We start from the raw sequence: 19,887 nt of genomic DNA, 5'->3' as shown, positions 1-19,887 counted from the left end.
TCATTCTTTGATTGATTCTGAGTTGGTGAGAGCCTGGTGGAAGGATGGAGCTGAGGAGGAGTCCTGCGCAGCTTAGCCAGGGGGGACGTGTGTCAGCTATGGTGTCTGGATGAAGGGCTGGCATGGCGTGGTGGGGTCGCAGTGATGGTGTCGGCAGGAAGTGTCTGCATGGACTGGTGGAGTGGCGACTATGGAGAGTGGCACTCACCATGTGGGACTGGGCTGCTGAGCTGGACTCAAGCATGCTTGCCTTTGTGGCAGAAGCTGAACTCATCTTTGGGACTCTGTTACTAAGCAGCAGCAACTGGTGGTGGACTCTGCTCCAAGGCTGCACTATGGTGAAGGATCCTGTTATGGTGATGGATCCGGGTGGAGGAGAAGACGCACGCAGGTGGAGGGCTCTGTTGCAGGAGCATAAGCACAGAGCATAAAGCTAAGTGGTGTCCCCCTGTATTGTCTCTTTCCCTCATGTGTGTTATTAGTGCAGTGGTGGGATTAGTTTCCGCACCGGCCTACTCCCTAGTGAGGGTTTAGGGTCAGGGCGAGCAAGGGTTTAAGGTTCGCGTGCGGCGACAGGTGCGGAGCCTGTATAGGGAACGTAAGGAGTGCAGGGACACTGGCTCAGGGGAGCTCAGGAGGTCTCCACTTCCCTATTCCCTATCGCAGGGCCCACCATTGTTAATGTTTCCCAGGTCCCCCTTATTATTTAAATCCACCAGGTGGAGGCGGTGTATCCATCTGCACGTATTATTATTTAAATTCGCCACTGGAGGCGCTGTATCCAGGGTCACGTGTGTTATGGGTTCGCCTTGCGGTAACATCTGCGTCCAGACACACGTTGACCGTGACATTTACCTGGCAGTTATGCGACTGGTGCAAAACCTGCTGAGCTACGGAAATGTCACTATTTACCGGTAATTTCCCTGAGTCTGCTGTTGACGTGTCTCATAAAGGCGATCTAAAAAATCCCAAAAAAATTATATTGGTTAAATAAATAGCATATTTTTATCTACCAGTTGTGTGACTCCATGCAGAGATAAGCAAACGTCATAATATACCAGTGCCAATAATTTTCATTAGTCCACTGTTGAAGTGTGTCAGCAAGGCAATCTAAAAATAAAAATAATTTTATATTGGCTTAATAAATAGTGTATCTTTATCTAGCAGTTGTGCGACAGGCGCAATCCGGGCAGAAATAAACAAATGTCACAATTTATCACTGGCAATAATTTTCATTAGTCCACTGTTGCAGTGTGTCAGCAAGGTGATCTAAAAATCAAAATTACTAGCCCTGGAAATGTTGTCATTTTGACTTGTGGGAACTTAGTCTTTCCGTGACCTCTTGATGGTGGCAGCTCCAAGGTACCCGATTCCCAGCCACCACTATTTTTCTAGGTGTGCCATCCCCGCATTAAATAAGCGCGTGTTACAAAATATCAGCTGTGCTCTGGTCAACACAGTCACAGGGAAGGTCCACCTAACCACAGACACGTGGACAAGTTCTTGTTGACAGTGATGGCACATTTCCCTTATGGCACACTGGGTTAACCTGGTGGAGTCTGGGACAGAGTCAGATGCTGGTACATTACACATCTTAACCGCACAAAGAATAGCAGGCCCAACTTTCATTAGGGTTTTAGTCTCCTCATATTCTAGTTCCTGTCTCTCCTCCTCCTCAACATCCTTGGAACTAACCTCCCCATCACTCTCCAGCTGGGAAGTCTGCAGCACCGCCTTGGTGAATTGGCAGCACGCTCTGCTGAAGCTCATTGGTTTAGGTATTAAAATTCACAACACAACTGAGCTGTTGAAAGACATAAAAGAACAGACTGATCAGTGGCTCTCCCCGCTGAACCTCCAACCAGGTCTGGTTGTATGCGATAATGGGCATAACTTGGTGGCGGCTTTAAAGCTCGGCAAGCTGGTAAACACCTTCCATGCATGGCCCACGTGCTGAACTTGGTTGTATAACGTTTTTTAAAAACATACCCTGACTTGCCTGACCTACTTGCCAAGGTATTATGTGTCAGCGGCAGTGCGCATTTCCGAAATTCATCTCAGACTTTAGCTGGTCTAGCTTTGCAGCAGCAATGCTTTAATTTGCCTCATTACCGACTCATTTGTGACCTGCCCACACACTACAGGAAAGATATATATCTTTGTACCATGTTAGCCCACATGCTAGAATTCAACCTTTCATATGTTGGCAGGCTTAGTGAGCAGCAGAGGGCAGTGTCTAAATTCCAGCTTCTCAATGCCCATCAGAGTAACACTCAGCCCCCACACATAACAACTGCCTAGTGGGTGTGGATCGCTGATACATATGAGGTTCTTCAAAACTTTGAGTACCTGCGCCAAGATGGGGAGCCCTGATGAAGCTATTATGAGCGTAACCATCCTACTGCTCTGTCTATTAAAATGTTTGCTGCAGAACCTCAAAGAGGAAGCTTTGAATGGCAAGCAGGTGGCTATGGAGCAAGACTTTACAGTGGCTGATTTCACACAGCCCAGGCTCACACAATATTCTCAGGCCACACTGGGTGATGATGAGGAACAAGAGGAGGAGGTGAAACAGGAGTTTTTGGTCTGCGCTACAGAGGGGACCCCCAATCCCTGATTCATGCCTGTCCAGCATGGATGGCCTGAAGAGGAGGAGGAGGAGGCTATGCATCATGAGGAGGAGAGGATGGTTAGTGTTCTTCCTGGTGAGGACACTGAACGTTAGACTCTTTGTAGTCTGCCACACATGGCAGAGTTCATGTCCAGATGCCTTTCCCAAGACCCTTACGTGAAACACATTTTGTCCAACATAAAATACTGTCTGTGCACCTTTCTTGACCCGCGGTTCAAGGACAAATTTTCTTCTCTCAGGCCGTTGTGGAAGACTTGCTAAAAAGACAACGCTGCTGGCAGAGGTACTGGCTCTTTTCAACCACAAGGATTACAGTGGAGGGCCACGCCCACCAGGTGCAACTCGGGGGGGGGGGGATGTCCACCAACTGGGCAATTTTCATGAAACCGTCACATCATCAAGGGCTATCTGTGGGTGTAACAATGACGAGGAGGGAGAAGTTGACCAAGATGGCGAAGGACTACTTAAGTGACCATACCAGTGTCCTTCTTGATTCTTCAGTGCCCTTTAACTATTGGTTGTCCAAGCTGCACACTTAAGGTACTGTCACACTTAGCGATGCACCAGCGATCCCGACAACGATATGGATCACTGGTGCATCGCTAAGTGGTCGCTAGTGAGCTGCCACACAGGCAGATCTCACCAGCGACATAGCAGCGGTTGGGAATCGCTACTTACCTGTCAGACGAGGCGATCCTGACGTCCTCCCACCCGCGTCCACGCATCGCTCGTCTCCACAGCAGGAAGCCCAGCAGGAAGCTGATGACGAGAAACGGCCCAGGCCGTTCTCGCACGATCAGCGATAACCAGCGGGGGAGCCGGTCGGAGGTAAGTATCACACATGGCGATATCGCTAGCGATATCGTTGCTGCGTCACAAAACCAGTGACGTTATAGCGATATTGCTAGCGATATCGCTTTGTGTGACGGGGCCTTTAGCCCGACCTCTCTTTGTATGCTTTGGAGGTGCTGCCATGCCCTGCCGCAAGTGTGTTGTCTGAGCGGGCTTTCAGTTCGGCTAGTGCAATCAGAACGAATAGGCGCACACGACTGTCAACGGAAACTGCAGACAGGTTGACTCTTCTAAAATTGAATAAGGGCTGGATTTCCTCTAACTTTGTAAGCCCTACAGAAAACAGCAATGTAATGTAAATGCAGCCCAAATGTTTTTTTTTTGGAAGTTGTCTTAATGTCCATCCCTTACCATCCAAACCTATTTTGTTCAGGAAATCACCTCCTCCTCCTCTTCCTCCTGCTTCTTCAACAGCTACTTAGTGGTCATCTATGTATACCCCACATGGGTAATGTTTTGTACTTGCACATTGTGCAATGGTGAAACTTGTACTCTCTATCTCTACCTCTTGTAATGACTGCTAAGTGTATTGTGATGTCCCCATAATGGCGTTTTTCAGCTGGTCTGATAGAGACCCCTTGGGTAATTTTTGGAAAACTTAGCACATTGTGCAATGGTGAAACTTGTACTCCCTATCTCTACCTCTTGTAATAACTGCTAAATGTATTGTGAGGTCCCCATCACGGCCTTGTGCAGCGTGTATGATGCAAAACCCCTTGGGGTAATTTTTGGAAACCTTTATACATTGTACAGTGGTCAAATTTCTTCTCTCAATCTCTATGTATTCTATTATTATATTTTTTTTTGTATTGCCCTTCTCATGGTCTCTTGACAAGAGTGTCTCTGGTAGCCTGATGTTGTTTTTTGGGTCTGAACTTGAACATTTTGGATCATCAATGCATTATTATGCTCCACACAATTCTTCAGGTTTCAGTCTTACACAAAATAATATGAGTAATGAAACATGCTCTATATATGCTACTATTTCGAAAATCTTACTTACACATCCCTTTATAATGGGAAATTCTACAAATAGCCCAAAATTCAAATAGGCATGTTTTAACTGGCATTGTAAAGGGATGGGGAGTATGTATTCCACTATTTTGCTAACTATTTGGAATGTAGGCGGGATCTCCCAAGTATAGGAGTGAGAGCTCTCCCAAATGTATGATACAGGGCCACCTGAGGACCATTCCTAATCTCAGGTTTCACGGCACCTGCTGACCCTCTGAAAATAAGAAGCGAGGGCCACATAATGACATGGCGGTGAACATTGTGGCGGCCGAAGCTCAAAATTCTAATGGGCATGTTTTAGTTGGTATTTTAAAGTTATGGAAAATATGTATTCCACTATCTAGCTAACTATTTGGAATGAGGAGGGACCTCCCAAATGTAGGAGAGAGAACCCTCACAAATGTATTATACAGGGCCACCTGAGGGCCCTTCCCAAACTCAGGTTTCATAGCACCTGCTGCTCCACTGAAACTGTGAAGCGAGGGATGCATAATGACATGACTGTAGACATGGTGGTGGGCGAAGCCCAAAAATCAATTGGGCATGTTTTAACTGGCATTGTAAAGGGATGGGGAATATGTATTCCACTATTTTGCTATCTATTTGGAATGAGGGCAGGACCTCCCAAATATATGAGTGAGAGCTCTCCCAAATGTATGATACAGGGCCAACTGAGGGCCTTTTCTAAACTCAGGTTTCACAGCACCTGCTGGCCCTGTGAAACTGTTAAGTGAGTTCCGCATAATGACATGGCGGTGGACGTGGTGGTGGGCGAAGCCCAAAATTCAAATGGGCATGTTTTAACTGGCATTGTAAAGGGATGGGGAATATGTATGCCACTATTTTGCTATCTATTTGGAATGAGGGCAGGACCTCCCAAATTTATGAGTGAGAGCTCTCCCAAATGTATGATACAGGGCCACCTGAGGGCCTTTCCTAAACTCAGGTTTCACAGCACCTGCTGGCGCTCTGAAACTGTTAAGTGAGTTCCGCATAATGACATGGCGGTGGCCGTGGTGGTGGGCGAAGCCCAAAATTCAAATGGGCATGTTTTACTTGGTATTGTAAAGTGATGGGGAATATGTATTCCACTATCTAGCTAACTATTTGGCATGAGTAAGGGACCTCCCTAATGTAGGAGTGAGAGCTCTCCCAAATGTTAAAGAAAAAACTAAAGCCAAAACTCCCCGTGTAAACATATGCTAAAGGGGAGGTATAATTTTTTTTTATTTTTATTTTGCGTTATATACATGTAATTATGAAGGAAAAATGTTTCTTATTATTTTTCCCTTTAAAAAAAATGTAAGTTTGGCAGGTCTTTTTATAAATCGTTAAAACCGGCGCAATAGTCTGACAACATTATTCCCAGATACCATATATGAGTCAGAAAGGCACGCAGGCAACTTCTCCATGCTGTTTCCATTTAGTTTTAGCTCTTTCCCATCCATTTCAGCTTTTTTTCTCATGCCCTCAGCCCTGTTTGTTGGGTCCATCAGAAAATTATTCGGCTTTCCCATTGACTTGCATTGGATTCGTTATTTGGTACAAATACACAGATATTAGAAATTATTCGTGCCGAATTTCCTGAATCCGAATATTTCACTATTCACTCATCACTATTATCTATCTACTGTATGTGTCTATTTATTATCTATGACATATCTATCTATCTATCTATCTATCTATCTATCTATCTATCTATCTATCTATCTATCTTATTAGCCAGCTGTCTTGCATGGCATGATATGGGCATGTGACAAACTGTAAGGAGATAATTAGGTGAAGAAAAAGCCCAGTGTATAGTATAAAATCCCCAAGGGTGACTTTTTTCACATTTCCAGCAGTGAAGTGTGAGGATAGTGTCAAGACATATTTATTGCACTCCAGCTTGTCATAGATCATACCTCACAGGATTTGCCATTTATTGCAGTCTGATGCTGTATTCTTTACCAGATAATTTATTCCCTCATGCTGCCTCTGGGAAAGTCTTATGCAGAGACCCTCCTGACAAGACGATAAGACAGGAATTGTTATTTTTACATTTTATTTAGTAGGTTATTTTCCAATCATTACCAGTAAGTTTGGAGGAATTGTGTAGATTGCTTAGCTTTGTGGGGGTGCCCATTAGCTAGTGCATGTCAGCTCAGTGATGACAACAATCAGATTGAAGACTTCAGTTGTCAACTGGAGATTTGAAAATAAAAACAAGCATCTGATTGGATTTTGCTCTCTGCTATTATGTCTAAGTGTAAACTTTTAGCCAATTTTTGATTTGCTATAGGAATTGATAAAGAAGCCTTCCCATGTAGTTATTTTGTTAAATCTGTGTTTATGTGCATGTAGTGTATTGTGTATATGTTTATATAGTCACCTACCACTGTCTTTTCTGAGATCCAGCTCCGTTCTGCTCCTCTTCTCAGTGATGTCACCACTCCTCAGACTCGGACATACTAAAAGAGGCTTCCAGCTCGCGCATAGAGCATAGAGTGAGCCAGCAAATTAGAAGTGTGGTGACGTCACTGAGAAGAGCAGTGAGTAGAGCACTGGATCCCCGAGAAGGTAGGTGAGTATATTAACACATACACACTTCATTACATAGATAGAAATACAAATGTATTTAAAAAAAAAACATCATGAAAGTGATTCTTTAAGTATTCTTTACCAGTGGGGATCCTGGTCTTAAAGGCCTACATAAACACCTAATTAAATTTGGCAGATATTGGCACAAACGTCCTACCATCTAATGCGGTTCAACTCCATGTTTAAGTGTGTGTTTGTGGTGGGGTAAGATTAGACAGAATGTCTGGTTAAATTTAAGCCCCACACAGTTTTGTTCTTTGAAAAAATCAGTCACCACCAAGTTTCATGGTCAGGAGTAGTGGGGTAGTGGTTAGTTGAGAATGAAAGCGATCTATGGAATGAGCATTTGACCGCAAAGTGTCACAAGTGCATTGTCAGCTTTTAAGCTGTGTACATTATCAAGTCTGTGGATATATAAACTGCTCTGCTCACACTCATGCATATGTTATAATTATGACATGGATGTTTGGGTTTGTCAGATTCAACCAAACTGTAGTCCAGAGTAATCCGAACTCCACCCCAAATTGAACCTGAACCCCATTGATGTCAATGGGGATTTGAATATTTGTAAAATGGCTGTAAGATTGTTGTAATAAGGGCTATGGGGCTGCAAAAGGAAGCAAATGGGGATAAGAAGAAGGGAAAGCAAATGACCAGAAAGGGAAGGGAAGCAAAAGACCAGAAAAAGCCATACATCTGAAAAATGCTATTGAGAACTCTGCTATTAGAAGTGGAAAGGAAGAACAAAGACAAAAGAATCTAAATAATAAAAATATTGGAGAAAGAGAAACCAATCACAAACTAAAATGTTTCTATACTAATGCACAAAGCATGGGCAACAAACAAGGAGAAATGGAACTACTAACACAGGAAAAGAAATAAGATGTCATTGGAATCACTGAAACTTGGTGGGACAATACACATGATTGGAATACAAGACTAGAAGGATACAACTTATTTTCAAGAAACAGACTTGATAAACGAGGAGGAGGTGTCGCATTGTATGTTAGAAACACGTATATCTGCACAGAGATTGAAGCTTCAGAGACTGGGAGTACTGTGGAAACTGTTTGGGTAAGAATACAAGGACAGAACAATGGTAAGGACACCATTGTAGGCATTTACTACAGGCCGCCTGTGCAAACTGAAGATATGGATGAACTCTTTATGCATCAAATGGCCAAGTTCTCCAAAAAATATGACATAGTTGTCATGGGAGATTTCAACTATCCAGACATTTGTTGGGAATCTCTCTCAGGCAAAACTAACAGGTCAAGGAAATTCTTATCCTCTCTTGCTGACAACTTTATCTTCCAAAAGGTAGGGGAGAAAACAAGGGGAACTGCTACCTTGGATCTAATCCTTACAAACAGGGAGGAAATGGTTGAGGTAAAAGTGGCTGGGACCCTAAGAGGTAGCGACCATGCTATTTTAGAATTTTGGATAACTAGAGGAGGAAGACCTGTGAAGACTCAGACGTCAAGGTTAGATTTCAGAAAGGCAGATTTTAAGGGATTCAGAAAGAGAATTGGAGGGATCCAATGGCTGGATATCCTTAAAGACAAAAATGTCCAGGAAGGATGGGAAATCTTGAAAAATGAAATTCTCAAAGCACAATTGTTAACAATTCCAAAAAGAGGGAAGAATAGGAAGCATTTAAGGAAGCCAGGATGGATGAACACAGAACTTAAGCACATGCTAAAAAGGAAGAAAAAAATGTTTATAAAATGGAAAGAGGGAGGCATATCTAAAGAAGAATATAATGCTGTCTGCAGAACCTGCAGGGAACAAATCAGATTAGCTAAAGCTGACAATGAATTGAGGCTTGCAAGAGATGTCAAAAGCAATAATAAAGGATTTTGGGGATATGTCAAAAGTAAAAGAAAAGTCAAAGATGCTATAGGATTTTTACAGGATGAAAATGATGAAATGGTAAGACAGGATGTTGAGAAGGCCGAACTTTTAAATTCCTATTTTGCATCTGTTTTCTCTCAGAAAGGAAATGTAACATCAACTGTTCTTCACTGTCCTATTAAGGGAATAGAAGAATCCAGGATATCTATAAACAGAAAGATAGTGAGGAAACACTTAGCTAACCTAAATGAATTCAAGTCACCAGGTCCAGATGAATTACACCCCAGAGTACTGAAGGAGATAGCAGAAGAAATTTCTGAACCCCTCTCCATAATCTTTGAAAATTCTTGGAGAACAGGAGAAGTCCCAGAAGACTGGAGAAGAGCAAATGTTGTTCCTATCTTCAAAAAGGGGAAGAAGGTGGACCCAGGCAACTATAGGCCGGTGAGTCTGACTTCTATACCAGGAAAGATCTTTGAACAAATTATTAAACAACATGTATGTCAGCACCTGGATAAGAATGAAGTGATTAAACAGAGTCAGCATGGGTTTGTAACTAATAAGTCATGTCAGACTAACTTAATTTCCTTCTATGATGGAATCACTGATTGGGTGGATCAAGGAAATGCTGTAGATATAGTATATCTTGACATCAGCAAAGCATTTGACAAAGTATCTCATACAATCCTTATTGAAAAAATGTCTAAGTATGGAATGGACAAGGCAACTGTTAGGTGGATTCATAACTGGCTTAGTGATCGGACCCAAAGAGTGGTCGTAAATGGCTGCACATCCAGTTGGAAGAATGTCTCAAGTGGGGTACCACAGGGCTCTGTCCTGGGCCCTGTATTGTTCAACATCTTTATCAACGATTTAGATGAAGGAATTGAGGGTAAACTGATTAAATTTGCTGATGACACAAAGCTAGGAGGGATAGCTAATACTAGAGGAGAGAGAGAGGATTCAAAAAGATATAAATAAACTGGAGAAGTGGGCAGCAACAAACAGAATGTTTTTTTAACAGGGAAAAATACAAAGTACTACATCTGGGCAATAAAAATGAAAAAAGCATATACAGAATGGGAGGAATAGGGCTAAGCAACAGCACATGTGAAAAAGACTTGGGCATACTAATAGATCACAGACTGAATATGAGTCAACAGTGTGATGCAGCAGCAAAAAAGGCAAATGCAATTCTAGGATGTATTAACAGAAGCATACAGTCTAGATCACGTGAAGTCATTATTTCCCTTTACTCCTCTTTGGTCAGACCTCATCTGGAATATTGTGTCCAGTTTTGGGCGCCACATTTTAAAAAAGACATCAACAAACTGGAGCAAGTTCAGAAAAGAGCGACCAGAATGGTGACCGGTCTGCAAACCCTGTCTTATGAGGAAAGGTTGCAGGATTTGGGAATGTTTAGTTTGCAAAAGAGAAGACTGAGAGGAGACTTAATAGCTGTCTACAAATATCTAAAGGGCTGTCACATTGTAGAAGGATCAACTTTATTCTCATTTGCACAAGGAAAGACTAGAAGCAATGGGATGAAACTGAATGGGAGGAGACACAGATTAGATATTAGAAAAAACTTTTTGACAGTTAGAGTGATCAATGAGTGGAACAAGCTGCCACGAGAAGTGGTGAGTTCTCCTTCAATGGAAGTGTTCAAACAGAGGCTGGACAGACATCTGACTGGGATGATTTAGCGAATCCTGCTTTGAGCAGGGGGTTGGACCAGATGGCCCAGGAGGTCCCTTCCATCTCTACGATTCTATGATTCTATGATTCTAAGAGCAGGATAATGGCCCTGCAAACAAATGTGGATAGGAAAATAACAGAATGAAAACAAAAAAATCTTGAACGAGGAGGCAAAGGTAGCCGTAGCAGTGTAGATGAAAAAGGCCAACACTGTTTTTTTGTTTTTTTGGGGGGTACTCTGCAAAACAGCCCCATTGGGGGTACTCTGAAAATATCCTTTGTGCGGGTACTCTGAAAACATCCTCTGTGGGGATACTCTGCAAACCAGTCTCGTTGGGGTACTCTGAAAACAGCCTCTATAGATGTACTCTGAAAGCAGCCTCATTGGGGGTCCTCTGAAAACAGCCTCTGAGTGGTACTCTGCAAAACAGTCTCATTTGGGGTACTATGTAAACAGGATCTGTGGGGGCACTCTGAATACAAGCAGTGTAATAATCTGCTGGCCACTCTCTCTCTCTTTGTATTCAGGCCGTGCAATACACTGTACTTTTTTGGGGTGCAAAGAATGAGGAGAGCATCAAATAGGGGACGTGGCTACTGTGCTGCTGGTGGTATAGCTGCTGCAGAGAGGCGACGAGGTTGATCTGTGCCTGCTATGTGCCCAAATGAAACACTTACTTTTGGTGGATGCAGGCGACAGGACGTTTTGGGTAATTTCATAGGCCCAAGGACCGCTGGATGAATGGTGAGGCAAGAACAAGTAGAGGCAGTTTTACATTGGATGACTGAGAGTGCTCAAGTTGCTTTGCTTTGTCTTTCACTCGGTTCCCTGCTGAAAGTGCAGAGCTTAGGCTGGTTTCACATTTGCGTTTTTTAGCGCTGGAAAAAAACGCACACCTGCGCATGCGTTTTTTCCCCTATATTTAACATGGGTGCGCATACCTGCGCACTGGTCAGCTCATGTATGCGATTTTCATGCGCTGCGTTTTTTTGGGGTGTGCGTTGGGATTTTCCAGACGCAGCATGTTGCATTTTTTGGCCCTGCAAAAAAGCGCATGCGCACATATGCGCACGTTTTGCACTAAAAATGGCCATTATAGCCTATGGATGCGCATATGTGCGCACTGGCATGCTCATGTATGCGTTTTTTTGCATATGCGTTTTTTTTTTTAAATCATGGAATTTAGGGGTTTGGGTTAGAGTTAGGGTTAGTTAAGGGGGTTTAGGGTTAGGGTTATGGTCAGGGTCAGGGTTAGGGTTAGGGTTAGGGTCAGGGTTAGGGTTAAGTATGGTTTTGTTAAGGATTAGGGTCATGGTTAGGGTCAGGATTAGGGTTAAGTATGGTTTTGTTAAGGGTTAGGGTCAGGGTTAGGGTTAGGGTTAGGGTCAGGGTTAGGGTTAGGGTTAGGGTTAGGGTCAGGGTTAGGGTCAGGATTAGGGTTAAGTATGGTTTTGTTAAGGATTAGGGTCAGGGTTAGGGTCAGGATTAGGGTTAAGTATGGTTTTGTTAAGGGTTAGGGTCAGGGTTAGGGTTAGGGTTAGGGTTAGGGTCAGGGTTAGGGTTAGGGTTAGGGTTAGGGTTAGGGTCAGGATTAGGGTTAAGTATGGTTTTGTTAAGGATTAGGGTCAGGGTTAGGGTCAGGATTAGGGTTAAGTATGGTTTTGTTAAGGTTTAGGGTCAGGGTTAGGGTTAGGGTTAGGGTTAGGGTCAGGGTTAGGGTTAGGGTTAGGGTTAAGTATGGTTTGGTTAAGGGTTAGGGTCAGGGTTAGGGTTAGGGTTAGGGTTAGGGTCAGGGTTAGGGTTAAGTATGGTTTTGTTAAGGGTTAGGGTCAGGGTTAGGGTTAGGGTCAGGGTTAGGGTTAGGGTTAGGGTTAGGGTTAGGGTCAGGGTTAGGGTTAGGGTCAGGGTTAGGGTTAGGGTTAGGGTTAGTTAGGGTTTAGGGTTTGGGTTAGGGTTAAGTATGATTTGGTTAAGGGTTAGGGTCAGGGTTAGGGTTAGGGTTAGGGTCAGGGTTAGGGTTAGTAAAGTCATGGTTTTGGTAGTGTGAGGGGCCACCTAAAAATGTTGGAAAAAAACGCAAACGCGGTAAAAACGCGCTAAAAACGCATACAAACGCATAAAAACGCTGCGTTTTTTTCATGCATGCTCATAAAAATGCTTGAAAAAAACGCAGCAGTTGTATGCTTATGTATGCGTTTTTTCAATGCGTTTTTTTGCGGGAAAAACGCGCTGCAAAAAAAAGCAAGTGTGAAACTAGCCTTACACCTGTGGCACATGAGCTTCTGTCTTCCAACTCACCCTCTTGCAAATCAGGCAAGCAGTCTGAGCCCCAAGTCATGCAGCAGTCACTTCTGCTTTTTGATAACTCCACTGGCTGTAATTCCATGGGTCATCCACCTGGCCCTGCCCCACAAGTGGAAGAGACTGAGTGCATTGATGCCCAACCACTTATTCTGTCTAATTATGCTTACAAAAATACAGGTGCCAACTATTGCGGCATTCTGCAGTGTGTAGACCAGCAAAGAGGGGAGGGGTGAGGACTGGGTGGAATATAGTGCAGTGAATGATGAGGCCCTAGAGCACACGTGGAGTCAAGCCCATCCTAGTGACGTGGGAAGAGATGGTGGTCACGCTACCCAAGCTGCACAGCAAAAGAAGGAGCAGGGTTCAAAAGTACAGTGATCAGCCCCTAGCCAGTATGTCTGCTGCTACTGCCCACCACGCTGACAAACTGAGCACACCAAAGCCAGCTCATAGGAGCTCCCTGGAGTGGCATTTCTTCAGGCAATGTGCTGACGACAAGACACAGGTTGTTTACACGCTGTGCCTTCAGAGACTGAAGCGAGGCATAAATGTTCTTAACTTCAGCACCACCTGCATGATGAGGCATCTGAATACAAAGTATAAGCTGTAGTGGAGTACACACCTGAACAACCAGGAAAAATCTGAAACAACTCCTGCTTCCTCTTCTTCTGTGGTCTCGGCTTCTTCCTCTGGCATCTCGGTGTCATTTTTTAGGAAGCTCTGCACTACCAAATTTAGAACATGCGCCAGGCAAGGGATGTGCGTCATTTCGGCTAGCCCTAAAGCTGCAACAAGATTTCGCCTGTTAACGCACACCACTAGGCTGGTATTGAGGTTCAGGGGCAGGGGCTCTTATTTCCAGACTCATATAACCAGAAGCGATATCCTCTGATTTGTAGCCAGGTTCAACAAACAATCCTTATTCCAACCTGTTGCCGTCGGCAATGACACCGCTGTAACTCTTGGGTGTGTCAGCCACTTTGAAGTTCCTGGCTCTATGTTGGCTTCACACAGGTCTGGGTGAACAGAGACTCTTGCTCTGAAGCTTGCAAAACTGACAAGACCAAAGTGAGAGATTAAATGGAATTGTGGCCATAGAGCCACTCCCAAAACCCAGTGTGGAGATAGGGATTCGCCCCACTACCAAACCTGCAAATCCCTCTAAAAATAAAAGCCCATGTCGGGTTTTCCTAAAATCCGACTGGGTCAACTACTTGGACCCAATCCACACTTTCTTTTATTTTGCTTTGTGATTCACAGCCATTATTATGACTCCATCCACATCCTGGGGGACACATACCGGCCATCCTATATGATCCCCCTCAGTGCCTCACACCCCACAAAGGCTGTTTTGCAAGTACCCCCGCAGAGGCTGTTTTGCAGAGTACCCCAATGTAGGCAGATTTCAAAGTGCCTCCAATGAGGCTGTTTTGCAGAGTACCCCCCACAGAGGCTGTTTTGCAGATTACCCCACAAAGGTTGTTTTGCAGAGTACCCCCACAGAGGCTGTTTTGCAGAGTACTTGCACAGAGGCTGTTTTCAGAGTATCACTAATGAGGCTGTTTTGCAGAGTACACCCACAGATGATGTTTGCAGAGTACCCCCAACAAAGCTGTTTTGCAGAGTTCCCCCACAAAGGTTGTTTTGCAGAGTACCCCCACAGAGGCTGTTTTGCAGATTACCCCACAAAGGTTGTTTTGCAGAGTACCCCCACAGAGGCTGTTTTGCAGAGTACTTGCACAGAGGCTGTTTTCAGAGTATCACTAATGAGGCTGGTTTGCAGAGTACACCCACAGATGATGTTTGCAGAGTACCCCCAACAAAGCTGTTTTGCAGAGTTCCCCCACAAAGGTTGTTTTGCAGAGTACCCCCACAGAGGCTGTTTTGTAGTGAACCCCCAATGGGGATGTTTTGCAGTGTACCCCACAGAAGTTGTTTTGCTGACTACACCCATAGAGGCTGTTTTCAGCATACCCCAACAAGACTATTTTGCAGTTTACAGCCACAGAGGCTGTTTTTTTGAGTACACCTGAACAGGCTGTTTTGCAGAATACCAACACAGAGTCTGTTTTGCAGAGTATTCCCACACAGACTGTTCTGCAGAGTCCCGAAACAGAGACTGTTTTGCAGAGTACCCCCAGAGAACCTTATTCTGTCCCTTACTCGAGCCGCATCCTTTCCTTATGCTTGTCAGAGCAGAATGGCAGCACCATTCACGATCCAATGGTTATAAAGTACGCTGCAGCCTTTCAACAGTTTTTATTGCGTGTCTGAACAATGAACACTTCAGCAACAGATACTAGGTGTTTGGTATGAACCTAGAACTTTACAGTTCAGGTTCGCTTATCTCTAGATATAATTAAGTAGTGACTATACTTTTATTTTTTTATTCATTATCAATAATACAAGCAAAGATAAGATAATTTGTACTATATCTTACTTGAGAAAAATATCTCTTTTCCCATTTGAGTCACGTTTTGTACACTGGTACAGACTAGAGAGGTTCCTGCCATTGCAGGCTTATAGTCTGCAGGATAATGTGGAAGGAGACAGTAAGGTAAAGGGTTGAAGCAGCTTCCCTGGTGGTGAGGTGGCAGCAGGGTGAAGTTCCGTCTGAGGGTTCCAATTGTGGCAGATTGTCAGATGTGTTGAGGCACAGAATTCCAGAGGATGGGCAACTCTCAGGAGAAGTCTGAATAGGCAATTGGGTGGGGAACGTATGAGTATGAAGGAGAGGTGGAGGTCTTGGGAGGACCAGAGGTTGCCTGTTGGAAGATATCGGGAGATTAGATTGGAAATATACAGAGGAGACAGATTATGGATAGCTTTCTAGGTCTGTGTTAGCAGTTTGAACTGAATACATTGGGTATATGAGAGCCAATGAAGGGATTTGCGGAGGGGAGAAGCAGAGGAGAGAGATGGAGGGGTCAAAGAGCAGAGCTAATGAGGGACTGAAGAGGTACGAGAATGTTAGCAGGGAGGTCATAGAAGAAGATATTGAGTAGTCGAGGTGGGAGACGATGAGGGCATGCACTAACATTTTAGTAGATTGACGGTTGAGGAAAGGACGGATTCTGGAAGTATTTTTGTGTTGGAGATGGCAGGAGGTGGCAAGAGCTTAGATGTGCTGTTTGGAAGGACAGGGCAGAGTCGAGGGTAACTCTGCAGCAGCTGTCTTCAGTTACAGCAGAAATTATGGTGTCTTCAATTATAATAGGTAGCGTGGATAGGGGGATTAGGTGAAATGGAGGAAAGATGATGAGTTCCGTTTTGTCCACATCAAGTTTTATGAAGCGAGAGGAGAAGGAGGATATGGCTCAAAGAAACTCTGGGATTCTGGACAACAGCGAGGGGATATCTGGGCCAGAGAAGCTGATTGTCATCAGCATATAGGTGGTAATGGAAAATAAAGGAAGCAATTGGGCTTTTGAGCTCTGCTTGGCCAAAGGTATAGATTGAGAAAAGTAGGAGTCCCATAGGAGAGCCGTGAGGGTCACTAACAGAGAGAGTGCTAGGTTAGAAGGTAGTATTAGACTAGGAGATGTTAAATATGAAGTTAGAATGGTATCAGGAGATCCATGAGATAGAAGGGTCCTTGATGCCAAGGGAAGAAAGAATTAGTAATGGGACTGAGTGGTCAACTGTGTCAAAGGCAGAGGACAGTTCTAGAAAGAGGAGTATAGAGAATAGTCTGTTAGCTTTGGTGGTATGTCGTTAGTAATTTTGGGCATGGCAGTTTTGTTGATAGTTTGTTAAAGAGTGAGTTAGATGCAAGATGGATGGACAGTCCAGCATGGACATGTGTTCAAGGAGTTTGGAGGCGAATGTGAGCAACGATATGGGACAATAGCTGGACATAGAGGTTGGGTTGAGGGATGGTTTCTTCAGGATAGGTATGATGGTGGCATGTTTTAACCCAGAAGGAAAGGCACCAGAAGATAACAATAGGCTGAAAAGATGGGTTAGGGCTGGGATAAGTGTGGTGGTGAGTTTGGAGAGGGGATGGGATGGCATGGAGTCAAGAGAGTAAGTGGTGAACTGGGATTGGAAAGATGTCTTGCTTTTCTATCGCTTACCTCCTGCTTTGAGTAGCTCTCTTTAATCAGCAATGTAATTTTACTTTTCTTTGCCCCCTACATACAGTCTCCCTTTAGGGCTCAAGGAGATACTTGTAGTCACTGGCAGGAAAAAATCATTATATTTTATAATGGACAATGCTTCTTTAAAAAAAATCCATTACTATCAATCAGTATAACGAGTGCTGACAACTATCTGACAGCTCTGGTGACAGCAGGAGTTCATTATATATCACATTTGCAGTTAACCCATTATTTCCAAGCTCCTGGTGAAGCCTTGTATTTTATGTGATTGCTATGCAGAAAACTGGATCATGTTCTCTACGTATTTTGTTTTTCAGGGCTTCTGAAGGCAGGACAGTGGAGGTTCCATACAGAGGAGATGTGGAGAATACTGTGCGGGACATCTTGGGAGGACTGAGATCCACTTGTACATACGTTGGAGCTGCCAAACTCAAAGAGCTAAGCAGAAGGACAACTTTTATTCGCGTGACTCAGCAATCCAGCCAGATGTTTTCTTAATGTATATGCAGCCTCCATATTGATCTCATCATCGAGCCGTCCAGTTTGTAATTCCACAAAACGTTTCCTTGGTACAGGAAAAACATTTCCCAAAATAAAACAACAATAAACCAGAGAACATAAGGTCTCTATGGGATACATCAGTGTTCTCCAACCTCTGGCTCTCCAGTGGTTGCAAACCTACAACTCCTACACGCCATAACAACGATCAGGCTGTTAGTGCATGCTGAGTGATGTAGTTTTTCAATCATGGAAAAGCCGCATGTTGAGAAGCACAGCAGTAAATGCATGACCTCATACATTCTCTTAAGTTCTATTTTTTTTACCTTGACAAACTTCCAGGATTTTAGTAATTCATCGACAGCGCAGAAAGCACTTTTCTTTGTAACATATTTTAATATCGTTTGCAAACAGTTATGTATTATCGATCTTATTTATAACTAGGAGTTTGGCTCGCTGTTACGATTGTATTTAATATATCGATTAGGTCACATGAATATGCATTTATGCACTCAAGATAAATTAGATCAGGTCTTCTAATATAAGGCCATTTTGAGACCATAAAGGGAAATTACCCCCTTAAAAAGAATTACTGAAAGGCCTGATGCAGTAGTGCTCAGCAGGAATATGTGACACAACCTTGTGTGACCATCACATCTTTGTTACTTTGTTGAAGTTGACAATACACAGATTTTTTTCCCCTTATTTCAGTGCAACTTTATTTTCTTTTATACACTAATACGAAGATTGATACAATGAATAAAACCATTTAGGCTAATAGCGGACGCTAGATTAGTGTATCTTGGGCTCACACTAGGAAACCCCCTTCCAGGAGCCAGACTGTGATAAAATGTCTGCTGTACTGACCATTGCAAGGGATATGCCTTGCTGACCATAAATTCCCCTTGCTAAGTCAACTGTTTGTCAGGGTGCTGGGAGTGCTACCTGGGGCGATCACTACGGGGGGCTGCATTCTGAAATGGGTTCGCTCTGATCAGGAACAACTTTGCAGACCTAATAAGTTATGATAAAAGAAGAAGCGGCTTTATAATTTTTAATTAAAGTTTACATTTAAATCTAATAAAAAAAAAAACGAAAACTACATATATGCATGATATATTGCTAATTGTATGATAAAAAGATTATCATTATTGCTAGACATCAATGCTTTGCACTGTCCTTTGCAGGTTGCGCAGAAGGATGTTATGTGACTGGAATGAATTGTATCTTGTCTGGATAAAGTTACTTGTAAAAGCTTTGTAAAATTCACTGTATGTCACCATTGTGTTTAGCGTCACGTTTGTCAACATGGACTCTTGTACAAAATGTACATATTGTTATAATGAGTGAGCCTACCGGGGCTATTCGGAGCCATGTCATGCAATTGTTTCGGTATCATGTTTGTCTTGAAACTCATTTTACTGCTGCTTAAAATTTGCATTTTTCATGTGAGAAGATGGCACGGCACCAACACACATCTTCATTCCACCGTATAAGTCTTGGATCACAAAAGCATGTGCCAAACCTGCAATTTATGTGCCATTACAATAGATACTCTACAGCCATAATGAGGTATGGATAACTAGAAGGATAACTGCAATATTCCTGTAATAAGAGAAGAAGTTCATGACAGGTACAGGGCAAGATGCAATGTAAGAATATTTTCTTTGGATGTGCCTTTATTAAACATATCTGTTCTACAGCTGCACTTTGGAAGAACCTCAAATTGTCTTCTAACCATAGCCATAAATGAAAGATCTGTTTTGAAATGAACATAAATAAAGATGATGGATAATCTCCAGTGTACGTTCTCTCTGCAATATAAAGACTTACCAAATGCCTTTCATTGTCTGTTCCTAAGCACTTTTATGTTATCAAGGTACAGATATGAATATTTTAGAGCTGATGTTCAAGTGCATTATGGAAGAGTTTATGGCTATTACCAGAACAGGTGATGTTCAGTATGTGTTTAGTCCCAATTATGAAGCCTTTACACCATCAATGTAAGGAAAAAATGACCATTGTTCTGGGCTTTCATTTCATTTCTCCCATTTTACAATATAGAAGCTTAAAATTAATACAGAAATCCATATTAGCAAGCAGGTAGTCTCTAACTCTTTCTTCCACCTTAAATAACAAAATGGTAGCTGTTTATGATAAAAGAAAAATCAATATAGAAATATAGGAAGAAAAGAGATATGGAACAGCACCACAATTTAAGCACAGTGGGTGCCAGGCCTCCAAACAATCATAAAATTTGTTATTTAGGATATAAATATGAAAAGGGAGGCAGCACTCCAATTAAGATGCAAAAAAAATGTGGACTTTATTTAGCTCAGATGGCAACGTTTTGG

General features: G+C 43.1%; 1 protein-coding gene across 1 annotated transcript in view; it reads left to right on the top strand.

The window, feature by feature from the left end:
* The window catches only part of GMPR (guanosine monophosphate reductase), a 137,134-nt gene extending 117,804 nt beyond the window's left edge, over positions 1–19,330 (top strand). The window contains exon 9 of the mRNA XM_073589944.1: positions 17,353–19,330. Coding sequence (XP_073446045.1) covers positions 17,353–17,533 — 181 coding nt within the window. The 3' untranslated portion in view covers positions 17,534–19,330. The remainder of the gene's footprint in view (positions 1–17,352) is intronic.
* Positions 19,331–19,887: the final 557 nt, after the last annotated feature.

Source organism: Dendrobates tinctorius, unplaced genomic scaffold (genome assembly GCF_039654945.1).
Source record: "Dendrobates tinctorius isolate UK_male_01 unplaced genomic scaffold, ASM3965494v1 ptg000115l, whole genome shotgun sequence".
Lineage (NCBI taxonomy): Eukaryota > Metazoa > Chordata > Amphibia > Anura > Dendrobatidae > Dendrobates > Dendrobates tinctorius.
The sequence above is the reverse complement of the archived record's forward strand: the minus strand, read 5'-3'. Positions and strand labels throughout refer to the sequence as shown.